The 15,366-nt window shown below is 45.5% G+C and overlaps 1 protein-coding gene across 3 annotated transcripts in view; it reads left to right on the top strand.

Annotated features, from left to right (window-relative positions):
* The window catches only part of DIAPH3 (diaphanous related formin 3), a 504,954-nt gene that overhangs the window by 17,052 nt on the left and 472,536 nt on the right, over positions 1-15,366 (top strand). For 2 of the 3 annotated variants that reach the window (XM_043504572.1, XM_043504573.1), the window contains exon 2: positions 3,456-3,488. The exons of the other annotated variant lie outside the window; for it this stretch is intronic. In XM_043504572.1, the coding sequence (XP_043360507.1) occupies positions 3,456-3,488 (33 nt within the window). The remainder of the gene's footprint in view (positions 1-3,455; positions 3,489-15,366) is intronic. 3 annotated transcript variants of the gene reach the window in all.

Here is a 15,366-nt window from a genome sequence, read left to right as displayed (position 1 = left end):
TCAGGAAGGACAGGCAGGGCAGAAAAGGTGGGGGAGTAGCACTGTATGTAAGGGAGCAGTATGACTGCTCAGAGCTCCGGTACGAAACTGTGGAAAAACCTGAGTGTCTCTGGATTAAGTTTAGAAGTGTGTGCAACAAGAGTGATGTCATGGTGGGAGTCTGCTATAGACCACCGGACCAGGGGGATGAGGTGGATGAGGCTTTCTTCCGGCAACTCACGGAAGCTACTAGATCGCATGCCCTGATTCTCATGGGTGACTTTAATTTTCCTGATATCTGCTGGGAGAGCAATACAGCGGTGCATAGACAATCCAGGACGTTTTTGGAAAGCGTAGGGGACAATTTCCTGGTGCAAGTGCTAGGGGAGCCAACTAGGGGGAGCGCTTTTCTTGACCTGCTGCTCACAAACCGGGTAGAATTAGTGGGGGAAGCAAAAGTGGATGGGAATCTGGGAGGCAGTGACCATGAGTTGGTTGAGTTCAGGATCCTGACGCAGGGAAGAAAGGTAAGCAGCAGGATACGGACCCTGGACTTCAGGAAAGCAGACTTTGACTCCCTCAGGGAACAGATGGCCAGGATCCCCTGGGGGACTAACATGAAAGGGAAGGGAGTCCAGGAGAGCTGGCTGTATTTCAAGGAATCCCTGTTGAGGTTACAGGGACAAACCATCCCGATGAGTCGAAAGAATAGTAAATATGGCAGGCGACCAGCTTGGCTTAATGGTGAAATCCTAGCGGATCTTAAACATAAAAAAGAAGCTTACAAGAAGTGGAAGGTTGGACATATGACCAGGGAAGAGTATAAAAATATTGCTCGGGCATGTAGGAAAGATATCAGGAGGGCCAAATCGCACCTGGAGCTGCAGCTAGCAAGAGATGTCAAGAGTAACAAGAAGGGTTTCTTCAGGTATGTTGGCAACAAGAAGAAAGCCAAGGAAAGTGTGGGCCCCTTACTGAATGAGGGAGGCAAGCTAGTGACAGAGGATGTGGAAAAAGCTAATGTACTCAATGCTTTTTTTGCCTCTGTTTTCACTAACAAGGTCAGCTCCCAGACTGCTGTGCTGGGCATCACAAAATGGGGAAGAGATGGCCAGCCCTCTGTAGAGATAGAGGTGGTTAGGGACTATTTAGAAAAGCTGGACGTGCACAAGTCCATGGGGCCGGACGAATTGCATCCGAGAGTGCTGGGGGAATTGGCGGCTGTGATTGCAGAGCCCTTGGCCATTATCTTTGAAAACTCGTGGCGAACGGGGGAAGTCCCGGATGACTGGAAAAAGGCTAATGTAGTGCCCATCTTTAAAAAAGGGAAGAAGGAGGATCCTGGGAACTACAGGCCGGTCAGCCTCATCTCAGTCCCTGGAAAAATCATGGAGCAGGTCCTCAAAGAATCAATCCTGAAGCACTTAGAGGAGAGGAAAGTGATCAGGAACAGTCAGCATGGATTCACCAAGGGAAGGTCATGCCTGACTAATCTAATCGCCTTTTATGATGAGATTACTGGTTCTGTGGATGAAGGGAAAGCAGTGGATGTATTGTTTCTTGACTTTAGCAAAGCTTTTGACACGGTCTCCCACAGCATTCTTGTCAGCAAGTTAAGGAAGTATGGGCTGGATGAATGCACTATAAGGTGGGTAGAAAGCTGGCTAGATTGTCGGGCTCAACGGGTAGTGATCAATGGCTCCATGTCTAGTTGGCAGCCGGTGTCAAGTGGAGTGCCCCAGGGGTCGGTCCTGGGGCCCGTTTTGTTCAATATCTTCATAAATGATCTGGAGGATGGTGTGGATTGCACTCTCAGCAAATTTGCGGATGATACTAAACTGGGAGGAGTGGTAGATACGCTGGAGGGGAGGGATAGGATACAGAAGGACCTAGACAAATTGGAAGATTGGGCCAAAAGAAATCTAATGAGGTTCAATAAGGATAAGTGCAGGGTCCTGCACTTAGGATGGAAGAATCCAATGCACCGCTACAGACTAGGGACCGAATGGCTCGGCAGCAGTTCTGCGGAAAAGGACCTAGGGGTGACAGTGGACGAGAAGCTGGATATGAGTCAGCAGTGTGCCCTTGTTGCCAAGAAGGCCAATGGCATTTTGGGATGTATAAGTAGGGGCATAGCGAGCAGATCGAGGGACGTGATCGTTCCCCTCTATTCGACACTGGTGAGGCCTCATCTGGAGTACTGTGTCCAGTTTTGGGCCCCACACTACAAGAAGGATGTGGATAAATTGGAAAGAGTACAGCGAAGGGCAACAAAAATGATTAGGGGTCTAGAGCACATGACTTATGAGGAGAGGCTGAGGGAGCTGGGATTGTTTAGTCTGCAGAAGAGAAGAATGAGGGGGGATTTGATAGCTGCTTTCAACTACCTGAAAGGGGGTTTCAAAGAAGATGGCTCTAGACTGTTCTCAATGGTAGCAGATGACAGAACGAGGAGTAATGGTCTCAAGTTGCAATGGGGGAGGTTTAGATTGGATATTAGGAAAAACTTTTTCACTAAGAGGGTGGTGAAACACTGGAATGCGTTACCTAGGGAGGTGGTAGAATCTCCTTCCTTAGAGGTTTTTAAGGTCAGGCTTGACAAAGCCCTGGCTAGGATGATTTAACTGGGACTTGGTCCTGCTTTGAGCAGGGGGTTGGACTAGATGACCTTCTGGGGTCCCTTCCAACCCTGATATTCTATGATTCTATGACTTGTATGAGGTGAACTGAAAAATACTGTTTCTTTTGTTTATCTTAGAGCGCAAATATTTGTATTAAATAATACAAGTGAGCATTGCACACTTAGTATTCTGTTGTAATTGAAATCAATATATTTGAAAATGTAGAATAACGGCCAAAAATTTTTATAATTGTTTGACAGTGCAATTTTAAATTGTGATGAATTGTGACCTGTTTTTTAATCTAGTTAATTTGTTTTGGGTTAATTGCATGCGTTTGCTGTGGTTGACAGCCATAGTTTTAGAACCAAAAGACACTTTTGTATTGGTTTCCCCCCTGCCTGATTTAGTGGGAGGTATTCTAGGGTTCATATATCACAGGTCAACAGATAAGATTTGAATTGTTTTAGGCTGTACTTGCATGGTATTGTCTTATTTTTCATTCAGTCAAGTAAGAGTCCAGTAACTATACTATTTTGTTACACATGGGGAAATGTAAATAGTTGTCTTTCAAATTATTTGCTGTCAACTATAAGTAAGCAGTAGTACCAAGAACCCCCCCAGCTCAATAAAACCAAACCACCCCCCACCCCCACAAACCCAAAGAAGTAGTACTAATTTCTAAGGCAATTTCTTGTGAGGTAGTAATTTCAAATTAGTTTATTAAAATAGCCTTAAGGATTCAATCACATTGAACTTTTTCTGTTTTTGTAGATTTTTAAAATTCTCTTAAAGTAAAACAGCTGTTACAAAGTAAGGTAGTGACATGACTTCCCCCCCTCCCCTCTTAATTTACAGCATTTAAATATCAAGACACTGACGGATGATATGGTAAGACGACTAAAAGTTTTTTTGCTTCTGCTATGCTCGGTGACTAACCTAATAACTTCCACATTAGCTTGGCTTCTCTGCTAGACAGTGTCTGCATTAAAAACAGTTTTTTATATTGCCAGTTTGAATGAAATGCTAAAATATAACTAACATCTGGCTAAATTGGAAAAGCAGGTTACTGGTCTATGATATGTCTAGAACAGTGTTGCCCAAACTTGGGATGCCGCTTGTGCAGGGGAAGCCCCTGGCAGGCCGGGCCACTTTGTTTACCTGCCATGTCCACAGGTTTGGCCGATTGCAGCTCCCACTCACCGCGGTTCACTGTGCCCGGCCAACGGGGGCCACGGAAAGCGGTGGCCAGTATGTCCCTTGGCCTGGGCCGCTTCCCGCAGCCCCCATTGGCCAGACACAGCAAACCGCAGCCAGTGGGAGCCGCTATAGGCCGAACCTGTGGATGCAGCAGGTAAACAAAGTGGTCCGGCCTGCCAGGGGCTTCCCCTGCACAAGCGGCGTCCCAATTTTGGGAAACACTGGTCTAGATGCATCCAGTAAAAATGTCAGTATTGGTCATTTAGTTTTGAAATGGCTGTACTTTGTACCAGTTGATGCTTCATCAGAGGGCAACTAGTTTAACTGTTTGAGGCAAACCACATAATGAGTGTAATCATGTTTAAGGCATGCAAAAATTGGGTTAACTTGCTATGGCTGCATGGCTTGCTAAAGTAGTGTTTAATACTAGCTTGTGGTTTTTTTTTATTATTTTTTTTTTTAAAACCCCTGTGATGGAGTGCTCCACTCACCGCCAAGATGGTGTCCCCTCCGACTAGTTCTGGGGAGTGGCTTGCAAGGTTGACGCCTGTTTCCGTGGTTGCATATCATCCCTCCACCTCTCTATGTAGGTCTGCAGCACCGCTCGGTCTGCAAGCTGCTGCCACCTCTTTATGACTCTTCCTCTGGCTAGGTCACCAAATGGTTTCACCTGCTGGGATTGGAAAGTGTTTTCCACAAACAGGCTCAGGCAGCCTCCTATTCACTGTCTCGTAGTCCCTCAGTGGCTGGCTGGGGAATCCAGGCCTGCCCTCTATTCCAGGTTTTGGATCAGGGACCCTCTAGTGAGCAGTCAAGGTCTGTTCCCTCTTAGACCTTAGGGCCTTTGCGTGAGTCCTGTCCTACCTCCTTTCTCCCAGGGAGTGACTACAGACTTGCCCAGCAGCCCATTTCTCCTGCCAATTTCTTGCCTTTATAGCCCAACCCAGTTCATTCCTTCTCAGCTGGGCTCCCTCCTTCAGTCAGGGGATTACTTAGTGACTGGATACCTCACGCCTATGGACTGTTGGGTTAATTAGCCCTCTTCTTTGTCTTCATTAACCCTTTCAGGGCAAATGTGTGGTGAACACCTTTTCCTACCTCCTTCATAACAGTATACTGTATAATTTAGGTTCTGAGACTAGTTTAGCCTTTGTCACTTAAACTTGTTGGTTTGTGTGTCTAAATAGTCGTAACATGAAATACTTTGTGAAGACTTCTCATAGTTATGAGATACTGCAGTTCATTCTCAAACAATGAACATCAGTGTCATCTTTTATGGTTAGAACGGTCTTCCTTTTTTAAAAATGAGAACACTAAGTTCACACATCTTGGACCATGTCTGCACTAGAAAATGAAGTCTATTTTGTTTAAGTTGACATTGAGCCTTCGAATTAAGTCAATCTTGCATGTGCACAACACACTTACTGTCTTGGTGAAGTGTGTCCTCACTAGCAGCACTTGCATCGATGCACAGAGCAGTGCACTGTGCATAGCTGTCCCACAGTGCAACTAGTTTAATGGGATTTTTGGGTAGGGTTTGCAATGCCTTGTGGGACCAAAACATTGTCGTGGGTGGTAATGAGTTCGGTCTCCATGATGCACTTTCCTTCCTCCCTTCCCATATCTCTACAGCAAGCTAAACAAGGTTTTTTGCACTTTTTTTTTTGAAAGCCTGACTTAGCTGCTCATACATCATAGCCCGAGCAACATGGACCGTGCTCAACTGTGCACTTTTGTTAGCATTACAAACACCTCATCCCTTAATCGGTAGTATTTCTGAAACTGAGACAGGAGCTGCCATGTGGAACATTGCAATGTCACACAAGCAGCCCTGCTGCAAGCCATAGAGCAAAACAGTTTGCAGTTGCTGGTGGCAGTCGCATGTCAGGTGAACACGGTTGAGTGCTGTTTCTGGTCCAGGGGAACAAGCACTGACTGGGATCTCATGGTTGTGCAGCTATGGGATGATGAACAGTGGCTGCAGAATTTTCAAATGTGGAAGACACTTTCCAGGAACTTTTTGTCGCAGAGCTTTCCCCAGCTCTGAAGTGTAACAGTACTAAAACGAGACCTGCTTTGACAGTGGAGAAGCGAGTGGCAGTTGCTCCATGGAAGCTTGCAATGCCAGACTGTTACTGGTCAGTGGGGAATCAATTCAGAGTTGGTAAATGCACTGTGGAACTTGTGATCCAAGTTTTCAGGGGCATTAATCAACTTCTGCTAAGAAGGGTATTGACTCTGGGCAATCATATAAATAAAGGAAAGGGTAAACATCTTTAAAATCCTTCCTGGCCAGAGGAAAAATCTCTTCACCTGTAAAGGGTTAAGAAGCTAGGATAACCTCGCTGGCACCTGACCACGATGACCAATGAGGAGAGGAGATACTTTCAAAGCTGGAAGTGGGGAGAAACAAAGGGTCTGTGTCTGTCTGTGTGATGCTTTTGCCGGGGACAGAATACGAATGGAGTCTTAGAATATAGTAAGTAATCTAGCTAGATATGCGTTAGATTCTGATTTCTTTAAATGGCTGAGAAATTAGACTGTGCTGAATAGAATGAATATTGTTGTCTTTGTGTCTGTCTTGTAACTTAAGGTTTTGCCTAGAGGGATTCTGTGGTTTTGAATCTGATTACCCTGTAAGGTATTTACCATTCTGATTTTACAGAGGTGATTCTTTTTACTGTTTTCTTATATTAAAATTCTTCTTGTAAGAAATCGAATGCTTTTTTCATTGTTCTTAAGATCCAAGGGTTTGGGTCTGTGTTCACCTATGCAAATTGGTGAGGATTTTTATCAAGCCTTCCCAGGCAGGGGGGGTGCAAGGTTTTGGTGACGATTTTGGGGGAAAGACGTTTCCAAACGACTCTCTCTTTCTTTCTCAAAAATAAACCCAGTCGAACGTTTGGTGGTGCCAGTGGAAGTCCAAGGGCAAAAGGTAAAATAGTTTGTACCTTGGGGGAAGTTTTAACCTAAGCTGGTAAAAGTAAGCTTAGGAGGTTTTCATGCAGGTTCCTCATCTGTACCCTAAAGTTCAGAGTGGGGAAGGAACCTTGACAAGGACAGTGGATGGTTTTGCTGCGATGGGATTCCCTAACTGTACTGGGGCAATAGATGGCATGCATATCCCTATTTTGGCACCAGACCACCTGACCAAAGAGTACATAAGCTGAAAGAGATACTTTTGCAACACAATTGAAGAGCTGGTGGATCACAGGGGGCGTTTCACTAACATCAATGTTGGATGGTCAGGAAAGATGTGTGATGTGCGCATCTTCAGGAATGCAGGTCTGTTCAGAAAGCTGAAAGGAACTTTCTTTCCAGACCTCAAAAAACTATTGATGAAATGCCAATCATGATCCTGGGGGGACCCAGCCTGTCCTTTGCTCCCATGGCTCATGAAGCCATACACCGGCCGACGGGACCGCAGTAAGGAGCGGTTGGACAATAGGAGGAGCAAGTGCAGAATGGTGGTGGAATGTGCCTTTGGATGATTAAAAGGTCGCTGGCGCTGTTTGCTTAGTAGGTTAGACCTCAGAGAAAGCAATATCCTCATAGTTATTGCTGCCTTCTGTGTGCTGTACAATATCTGTGAAACTAGGAGAAGTTTTTTTCCCCCGGGTGGGGGATTGAGGCCAATTGCTTGGCAGCTGATTTTAAGCAGCCAGACACCAGGGTAATAAGAGCCAGCTGTGCGTCTCTGTGAGGATTTGAAAACCCATTTCAACAATGAGTCTCAGTAGTGTGTGACGCTTACCTGCATTGTTCCTTCACAAACCAACCCCCTCATTCCTTTTTTCCTCTTGAAAAATCCCCCTCCCCCCACCCATAACCAACCACCATGTGTTGAATAAAGAGCATATTTTTCTTGATCTGTTTTCTTGGTTGCAAGGAGTCTAGCATTGAGTTGCCTTTCTTGAAGCTTAACCAGACGCCCTAACATGTCTGATTGGCCCTTCATAATCTGCAGCATCTTATCCTGCGTGGCACACTCGTGCTCCTGGGATGCTCTCCTGCTGTCCATGGAGAGTTTCTCTCCCCAAAGAAACTAATAATGTTCTGAGTTCATCCTCGGCGGTCCCACAGATGTCATTATCTCGGTGAACATGTCATCCTGAGTCGTCTTTTTGGGCTTTCTAATACAGGCAAGTCTTTCTCCCAGTGTGGAGGATTCACTGAAGGACAAGCTTTCAGAAGGAAGGCATACAAAGCACAAAGTAACCATAGTTAGTGCATATATTGTTTCTGGTGCAAGGCTGATTTTAAAGAAGGACAACAAAACAAACACTTCTTAATACACTTCACTGCAAGCGACAATATACTCAGAATCCCTAGCTATTCCATGAGTTGGTTTGCTGCTCCAGCCATGGTGAGTATGGCTACAAGGCATGGGTGACAGATCTTGTGCTGCTACTGTTGTAAAATAGTAGTCAGGAGCACAGTTGGGCAGTTGAGCAATATCCCCTTCCCCCAAGCAACATGGACAGTGCTTGAGGACAGGCACCAGTGTGTTAAATCTCCCACTTTTTTTTTATTTTATTTTAAACCTTGTAGAGGACCGGGAGAAGAGACACAGGAAGTTCTCCCTGCCTTTTCTTAATGCTACTTGTAATCCTTGTCAACAGCCACCATAGCACATTAGGGAAAGTGTTGTCGTGGGACCTGGATTTCACCAAAGGGGGGTGAATTATTTGTTCTGTTTGTGATTCATGTACTTGCACTGAAAACTTCCCCCATTTCCCTTAGGTGACCTTGTGTGATATCAGTATGCTGATGGTAATAGAGGTGGCAAGGGAGGAGCTTCTTCAAGTGTCAGAGTATAGATCTGATCCTTATGCTGCTATGCTGTGTACTGCAGTATTGCCAGCAGAGTTAATATTGGAGTGGTCTGGGAAAGTGTCCTACTGTGGCGGAAGAAATAAGGCAGCCCTCCCCAGAAACCTTCTGCAAAGGATTGCAGAGTATCTCTATGAAAGATCCTAGAGATCTCAATGGAGGATTCCCATGCCATCCCTATGCACATAAGCAGTCTTTTCGGGGAGCACCCCCAGCATAGGTGGAGCATCCGCTGGCAAGCAGATACCCAGTGCACATCTTTCTTTATTTTTTTTTTTTTCAGATTAAACCTATAATATAACGGAACGTACCCACTGTAGTTTGATTGGAAACGTATACTCACCAGAGGTGCCTTCCCCGGCATCACGCTGGGCCACCACTTGGTCCTGTGAAGGGATGGGCTCCAGGGTTAAGAACAGGTGTTGGCTGTCAGAGAGAATGGATCCACCTTGCTTTTGTCACCCATTCTCCTCCTCCTCCTCCTCTTCCTCATCCAGTGTCCTCCTTGTTCCCTGAGGTGGCCTGGGACTCGGACTCCTGATTGGTATCCACGTTGTGTTTTGGGGTAATGGTGGAGTCACTGCCGAGAATTGCATGGAGTTCTTTGTAAAAGTGCTATGTCTCTGGGGCAGAACCAGAACACCTGTTTGCCGCCCTTGTCTTCTGGTACGCTTGCCAAAATTTATATTTTCATGCGGCACTCCTGCATGTCCCAGGTGTAGCTCCTCTCCTCAGGCCCTGCGCAATCTTTGCGTAGATGTCAGCATTTCTTCTGATGGAGTGCAGCTGTGCCTGTACTGACTCTTCTCCCCACACAGCAATAAGATCCATCATCTCCATGCTGGAGCGCTTTTGGGCATTGAGTCGCCATGATCTGCTGTGCTAGTGGGCTGTCCATGCTGATCAAACTGGAAATGAAAAAATCCAAAAGTTCCTGGGGCTTTACCAGGGGAGGGGCTGTTTCCTGTGTACATGGCTGCTGTGCAGCGGAGTTGAAAGCGCTCGTCAGAGTGGTTACAGCAGAGCATTGTGGAACACCTCCTGGAGGTCAAGTAATACAAATGACACAATATAGCATCTACGCTATTCCCATATCAGCCCATGGATGTCGAATTGAGCTCTACACCTCTTGAGGAGGTGGAGTACAGAAGTCGACTCTACAGGCCACTTAAGTTGATGAAAGGGACCTGATAGAGTAGACACATACCTTATTAGGTCGACTTAATGCAAGCTATATCTGTAATGTAGGCCAGGCCTTAGTTTCGTATAGTTTAAGAGATAATACCATTGTCAGCATCATCTGTCGTCATGAAGGACAACAAGAATTTAAGGCCAGAAGTGAAAATTGTCATCTGCTCTGATCTCCAGAATATCACAAGCCATTAATTTTAACCCAGATATCTCACTGAACCCAATAACTTTGATTAGACTAAAGCATTTCATTCCTGAGGAGACTAAACTGTGTTGTGGCCCGGCAGAGAACAGGAGAGATCAAGGTACCATCACTGCTTTTGACCCTAGCAATGGCAGGGAATTAAGTGTGAGATGCCCAAATTATCCCAGTAGAGAATTCACACTCCATGCTGCAAAGGAAGGCAAAAAATGTCAAGGTCCCTGCCAATTTGACCTGGTGGAAAACTGCTTTCCAGCCCCATACCTGGAAGTCAGTCAACACTTTTTGGCACCTTATGCATTTTGTCCAGAATGATTCTGTATATGACTTGTAAGCTTCTTGGGTCAGGGACTCAAGTTCATATACCAGTGAGAATGTGCTTGCTTAAATATTGTGTTCACCAGTAGAAACTAAATGACCTGTTAGGAGGGGTGTTGCCTAATATCCAGTTGCTGATTTTGCTTCTCATAAGCAGTAATCCAGTGGTCTAATTATTGCTGTTGGCTAGCTCTGAACACAAGTGGTTTAAGGTATCGTCAGCCTGCAGCTGCTAATTTTGTGGTGTTCTGGTTTTTTTAATGCCATAAGGTACCATTGTGGTCTTTTAGTCTGATCTCATACATAACATAGGACACAAAGCTTTCCTGAATTAATTCCTGGTGTTAGGTGTCTTTTTTTTTTGTTTTTGTTTTTGGAGCTTAAAAATATAAATTTACTCACACACTGCTGGAAATCTGAAATTGGAATTTTGTCAACTGTAACATGTAACATCCTCTCTAGGATAATCTGTAATGTGCTAAATCTGCGATGCCTACCAGCTTCCTAAGTTTGTCCTAACCCAGTTTGTCACTCTACCATGCTTTATTTGTATTCCTCGCCTATCAGAGTAGTTTAGAACATACTTCCACCCCGCCAGTTTTGGTAAATTGATCAAGTTTTCTGGAATCAGGAAGGATATCAGCCTGAAAATCTTGTACTACTGAATCTTTCCGATGCACTTACAAGAGGAGCCTAGTCTGTCCTTCCACTTGATGGTTCTCCACAGAACAAAGTAGAGTGGCCCAGCAGTTGATAGCCAGTCTGCTTTTCTGAGTTGATCAATCAAATGGTTGTAATTTTTTATTTAAAAGGTTAGTAATAAGGAAGACGTGTCTCAACTGTGGCTTATCTTTTTAAGTCACTGCAGCAGGTGCCTATTATTCACACAGTGTATATCAGAACAATGCCATGTTCCCAGCCACTGTTCTTGCTCAGCTTCCTAAATCTTTGGAGGACTTTTTTTGTTGCTTCATGGTGTCTGATACAGGTCATTAGCTAGCAGCCGTGGAGGCAATTGATTTTTGGAATAACTTGCTTTGCTGCATCCCTGAGGTGGTACAATTTCAGCTGTATAATAGTTAATAGGGACCTTGAAAATATTTATTCCTTTTCTGTTCTTTCCTCTTTGAGGTCAGTAAAGCTAGGGGATTCTACCAAATTCCTTAATCCTCTTGAAGCAGAAATTTAGATCTTAACTTCAATATTTCCATTTAGGAGAAGAGGCTCACATATAAGCTTGTTCATTAAATTCTAAATGGAAGGAAACCTCAGATAAAAAAGGGAATCTTTTAAATTAATTTTGCTCATTTTTACTGCTGCATTCTGGTTGCAGAAGTAACTCCCACAAATTTGGCTACAAATGAGTGTCTTGTGTAACGGGCTAAAGCTGCCTTTTTTGGTCCAGATCAGTTACCAGCAATTATACTTATGCTATCTAAAAAGGTTTGCATAAGGAGGTTACTTTCAAGATGCTTTCAATAGGATTAAGTTATCTGGGTCATCCCTCAGAAGACTCTGAAAGATTCATCTGAACTAAACAAATTTTTCTCTGTGGAATGAAAAACATCTTTGTAAGGAACTACAGAGAAGCTCCCAGAATTTCTCAGAATATATTTAACAAGCAGTTTTTCCAGCCAGCTTGTCCACCAACTATAATGATGGGGAAATGTTTCTGCAACTTTGCAGAGCAGATGCCAGTATAGATATCTGACACAAGATACTGTAAACCTGCCAGTTTAGTGGGGAAGCTAAATATGTTTTATCTCAAATTGCTTCCACTCGAACAAATGTCATATGAAAAGTGTACCCATACAGAATTTTAAGAGACTTTTTCTCTTTTCTAGTGCTGGCAAACTTTTATATTTAAAAATAATAAAAGTTCATGCGGTGGGCCTGGGACTAAAATGGCTCAGAACATCATTCAGGAATTTTCTCTGGGTTCTCTGTGGTCCCTGGAAAGGTAGCAAATGAGGATTGATAGTTCCTTCTATTAAGGATGCAAGGTTCAGAATGTAAGATACTATATATATATTCTGGAAATGGCTGCACTTGACTTTATGCTCCACAGTTCGAGTGCTTGCTCCTGTAGATTACGTTCTAGGTGTGTGCGAGTCCACGTGCACAGTTGTTGGAGATTTTTGCTATAGTGGTATCCGTAGTGTCGGCTGTAGTACCCCCTTGAGTGCCACACTCATGTCGAAGCCTGGCTGTGCTTCATAAGAGCGTTAGTGGTTATTACAGTCCATTGTTCTCTCTTTTGTTGTTAGTTATTTAATTAGGGCTAGTCTACATTGGCAAGGCTAAAGTGCTGCCCCAGCAGAGCTTTAATGTGCCTTGTGTGGTCACAGCGCAGTGCTGGGAGAGAGCTCGCCCAGCATTCTAAAAAAATCTTCTTTTTTTAGAGGGGCATAGCTACCAGCACTGGGAGCGTGCACTGTCTACATTGGTACTTTATAGAGCTGCAACTTGCTGCACTCAGGGGCGTGTGTTTTCACACCCCTGAGCGAGAAAGTTGCAGCACTGTAAATTGCCAGTATAGACAAGTCCGTAGACATTTAAGTTAACTATTAAAATAGTAGTTTAGGAGTTAGAGTCCCGGCTGGGACTTTGCCTCAGAGTGAGGCGTGCCCCGTTCCCCAGGCTTTAAGCCATGTTGATCATGCAGCCAGCCAATGCCTATTAGTGACCCCCATGAGAGCTGTTTAGAATGTTTTGGGAGTCCCACAGAAACGTTACGTGCAGGATCTGCAAAAACATTTTCCCTTAAACTTAGAAGATGCAGGATATCTGCCTGAGGGCTCTCTTCATGGAGGCTGCGCTTTGTCCTACCTCAGAACCTTCTCTATTGGACTCCATACCCGACACCTTGGAATCCATCCAGCACCATTCCCCCATGCCAGTGTCTAATAAGCTGTTGAAGTTGTTTGGGGGGGGGCCAGCACTGCAGAAAAAGGGGGGTTTGGGCAAAAGACATGTCGGGCCATGGGTCTGCTCTGGAGCTGCTAAGGGGTACTGCTGCGGTCGGAGCCCTAGTCCAGCCAGGGGCCCACCTCTGACTCCTGGGACAAGCAGGGAGTCCCAGCTCCTAGTAGGATCATCTGTGCCCTATTTCATGATGGCCAAAGAGCAAGTAGGCTGACAAACACTGCAGATGCCAAGCCAGGTGATGGAGCCAGCCTCACAAATGAGCAGTTCTCCGTGCCTCCCTCCCCCCCAGATAACTTCGAGGAGCACCAGGCCCTGCTCAGAAGGGTGGCTGCCAACCTGAACTTGGAGGTCAAGGAGTTAGTGGAGGAGTCTGATGACCTCTTCAGGGTCATACCTTCCTTCACTCTGGCCTGAATTGTGCTGCCTGTCCACCCACGGGTCCTTAAAATTGCCAAGTCTGTGTGGAAGACGCTCTTCCATTCTGCCTACCTCCAAGAAGGCAGAAAAGTACTATGTCCCCATGAAGTGATTTTGAGTACCTGTCACCCACCCTACAGTGGGACCCTTGGTCATGTCTGCTGTCAATGAATGGGCCAGGCGAGTGGCACACCAAAAAACAGATGCAAAGAGGCTGGACTTTTTGGCAGGAAAATTTGACAGCCAGCCTGCAATTTCGGGTGTCTAACCATCAGATCTTGGTAGGTAGGCACAATTTTAACCTGTGGGACTCCATCAGCAAGTTCAAGGAGGGCCTCCCACAGGACTGAGTCTAGGAATTCGCCGCCTTGGTGGAAAAGAGCAAACTAGTCTCAAGAGGCACCCTCCAGTCTTCAACAGAGACTTCAGAAAGCCAGATAGTTGCCGTACTGAGCGTGTTTTGAGAATGTGTATATTCAATTTAGTTATATCCACACTTCTCATGGAAGTTTTACTAATCACTAATTCACAAATTTAAAGGATTTCAAACAATTGCTGAATAACCTAACAAGGCACATCTTTGAACAATTGAAGAGTTTCTTTGCAACTTGCCTCATAAAATAGCATTTTTTGTGGCTGTTCTGTGAACAGTTGAGGTTTAGGCCAGGTTAACTTAACTGAGAATTAGGCACATGTTTTTAACAGTGAGGGGATTAACCACTGGAACAAACTACCAAGGGAAGTGATAGATTCTCCATTTCTTCATGGCTTCAAGTCAAGATTGGATGCTGTTCTGGAAGATACTAAATCTTTTGGCCCCAGTCGCTAGTTCAAAAGTTGGGGTCTAGCACATTGTTCTAGTCAGGAGACTAAATAAATGGAGTAAGGTACCTTTATACATTTATACATGCTGTTCACATACCCTTCCCCCTGCCCTGGATCCTACCCCCAGGGAGCGCAGGGCTGCTCTATCCCTTACGCACCCTCCCCAGCTGAGCCACCTCTCTGGCAGGTTTGCTGAAGCCCTTGCAGTCAGGTTCCCTGGGCACAATGCCCACTGTGTTCCACAATGCAGTCTTAGGGCTTAACCCCTTCCTGCTCACGCTGTAGTTGGAGGGCAGGAGGCAGCTGGGGTATGTCGTGGCCAGCAACAGCCTGGAGGTGTTAGCTGCCTTTCAACGTTATGGGGGTAGGAGGGGACAAGCTGCTTCCAGCCACATGGCGTGAGGGTGGGGTGAGGGGAGAAGAGATGAGCTCTGCAAAGACACAGACCATGTCATCCCTTTCCCTCCTTACTCATCCTCTGTGGCTGGAAGCGGCTCCCCTATTTTCCCTCCTGCACAGTGCCGAAAGGCTGCTGCTGGCCACATCCTAGTGTGAACCTTGGCAGAAATCTGGGTGGGGGTGGGCGCATGTGACCCTGTGTCCTTTCAAAGGCCGTCCCCTCCTCCCCGTTTCACCTCTGGAAGATGCGGCACCAGGTGCCAGCAGAGGCAGGTCCATGCTGGAGTCACCCACTCTGTGTGAGAGAGGTGTATGGGAGAGTGTGTGTGGAAGGGAAGGGGTGTAAGTGTCACCCCTCCCTGTGTGAACTGTTAAGCCTTAAAGATAAGGTAAATAAAAAGCATCCAACTACGCAGTATTTCTTTTTAACAGGGGCTCGGTTAACTTGATGTTAAT

This window comes from Dermochelys coriacea, chromosome 1, assembly GCF_009764565.3.
Source record: "Dermochelys coriacea isolate rDerCor1 chromosome 1, rDerCor1.pri.v4, whole genome shotgun sequence".
Classification (NCBI taxonomy): Eukaryota; Metazoa; Chordata; order Testudines; family Dermochelyidae; genus Dermochelys; species Dermochelys coriacea.
The sequence above is the reverse complement of the archived record's forward strand: the minus strand, read 5'-3'. Positions and strand labels throughout refer to the sequence as shown.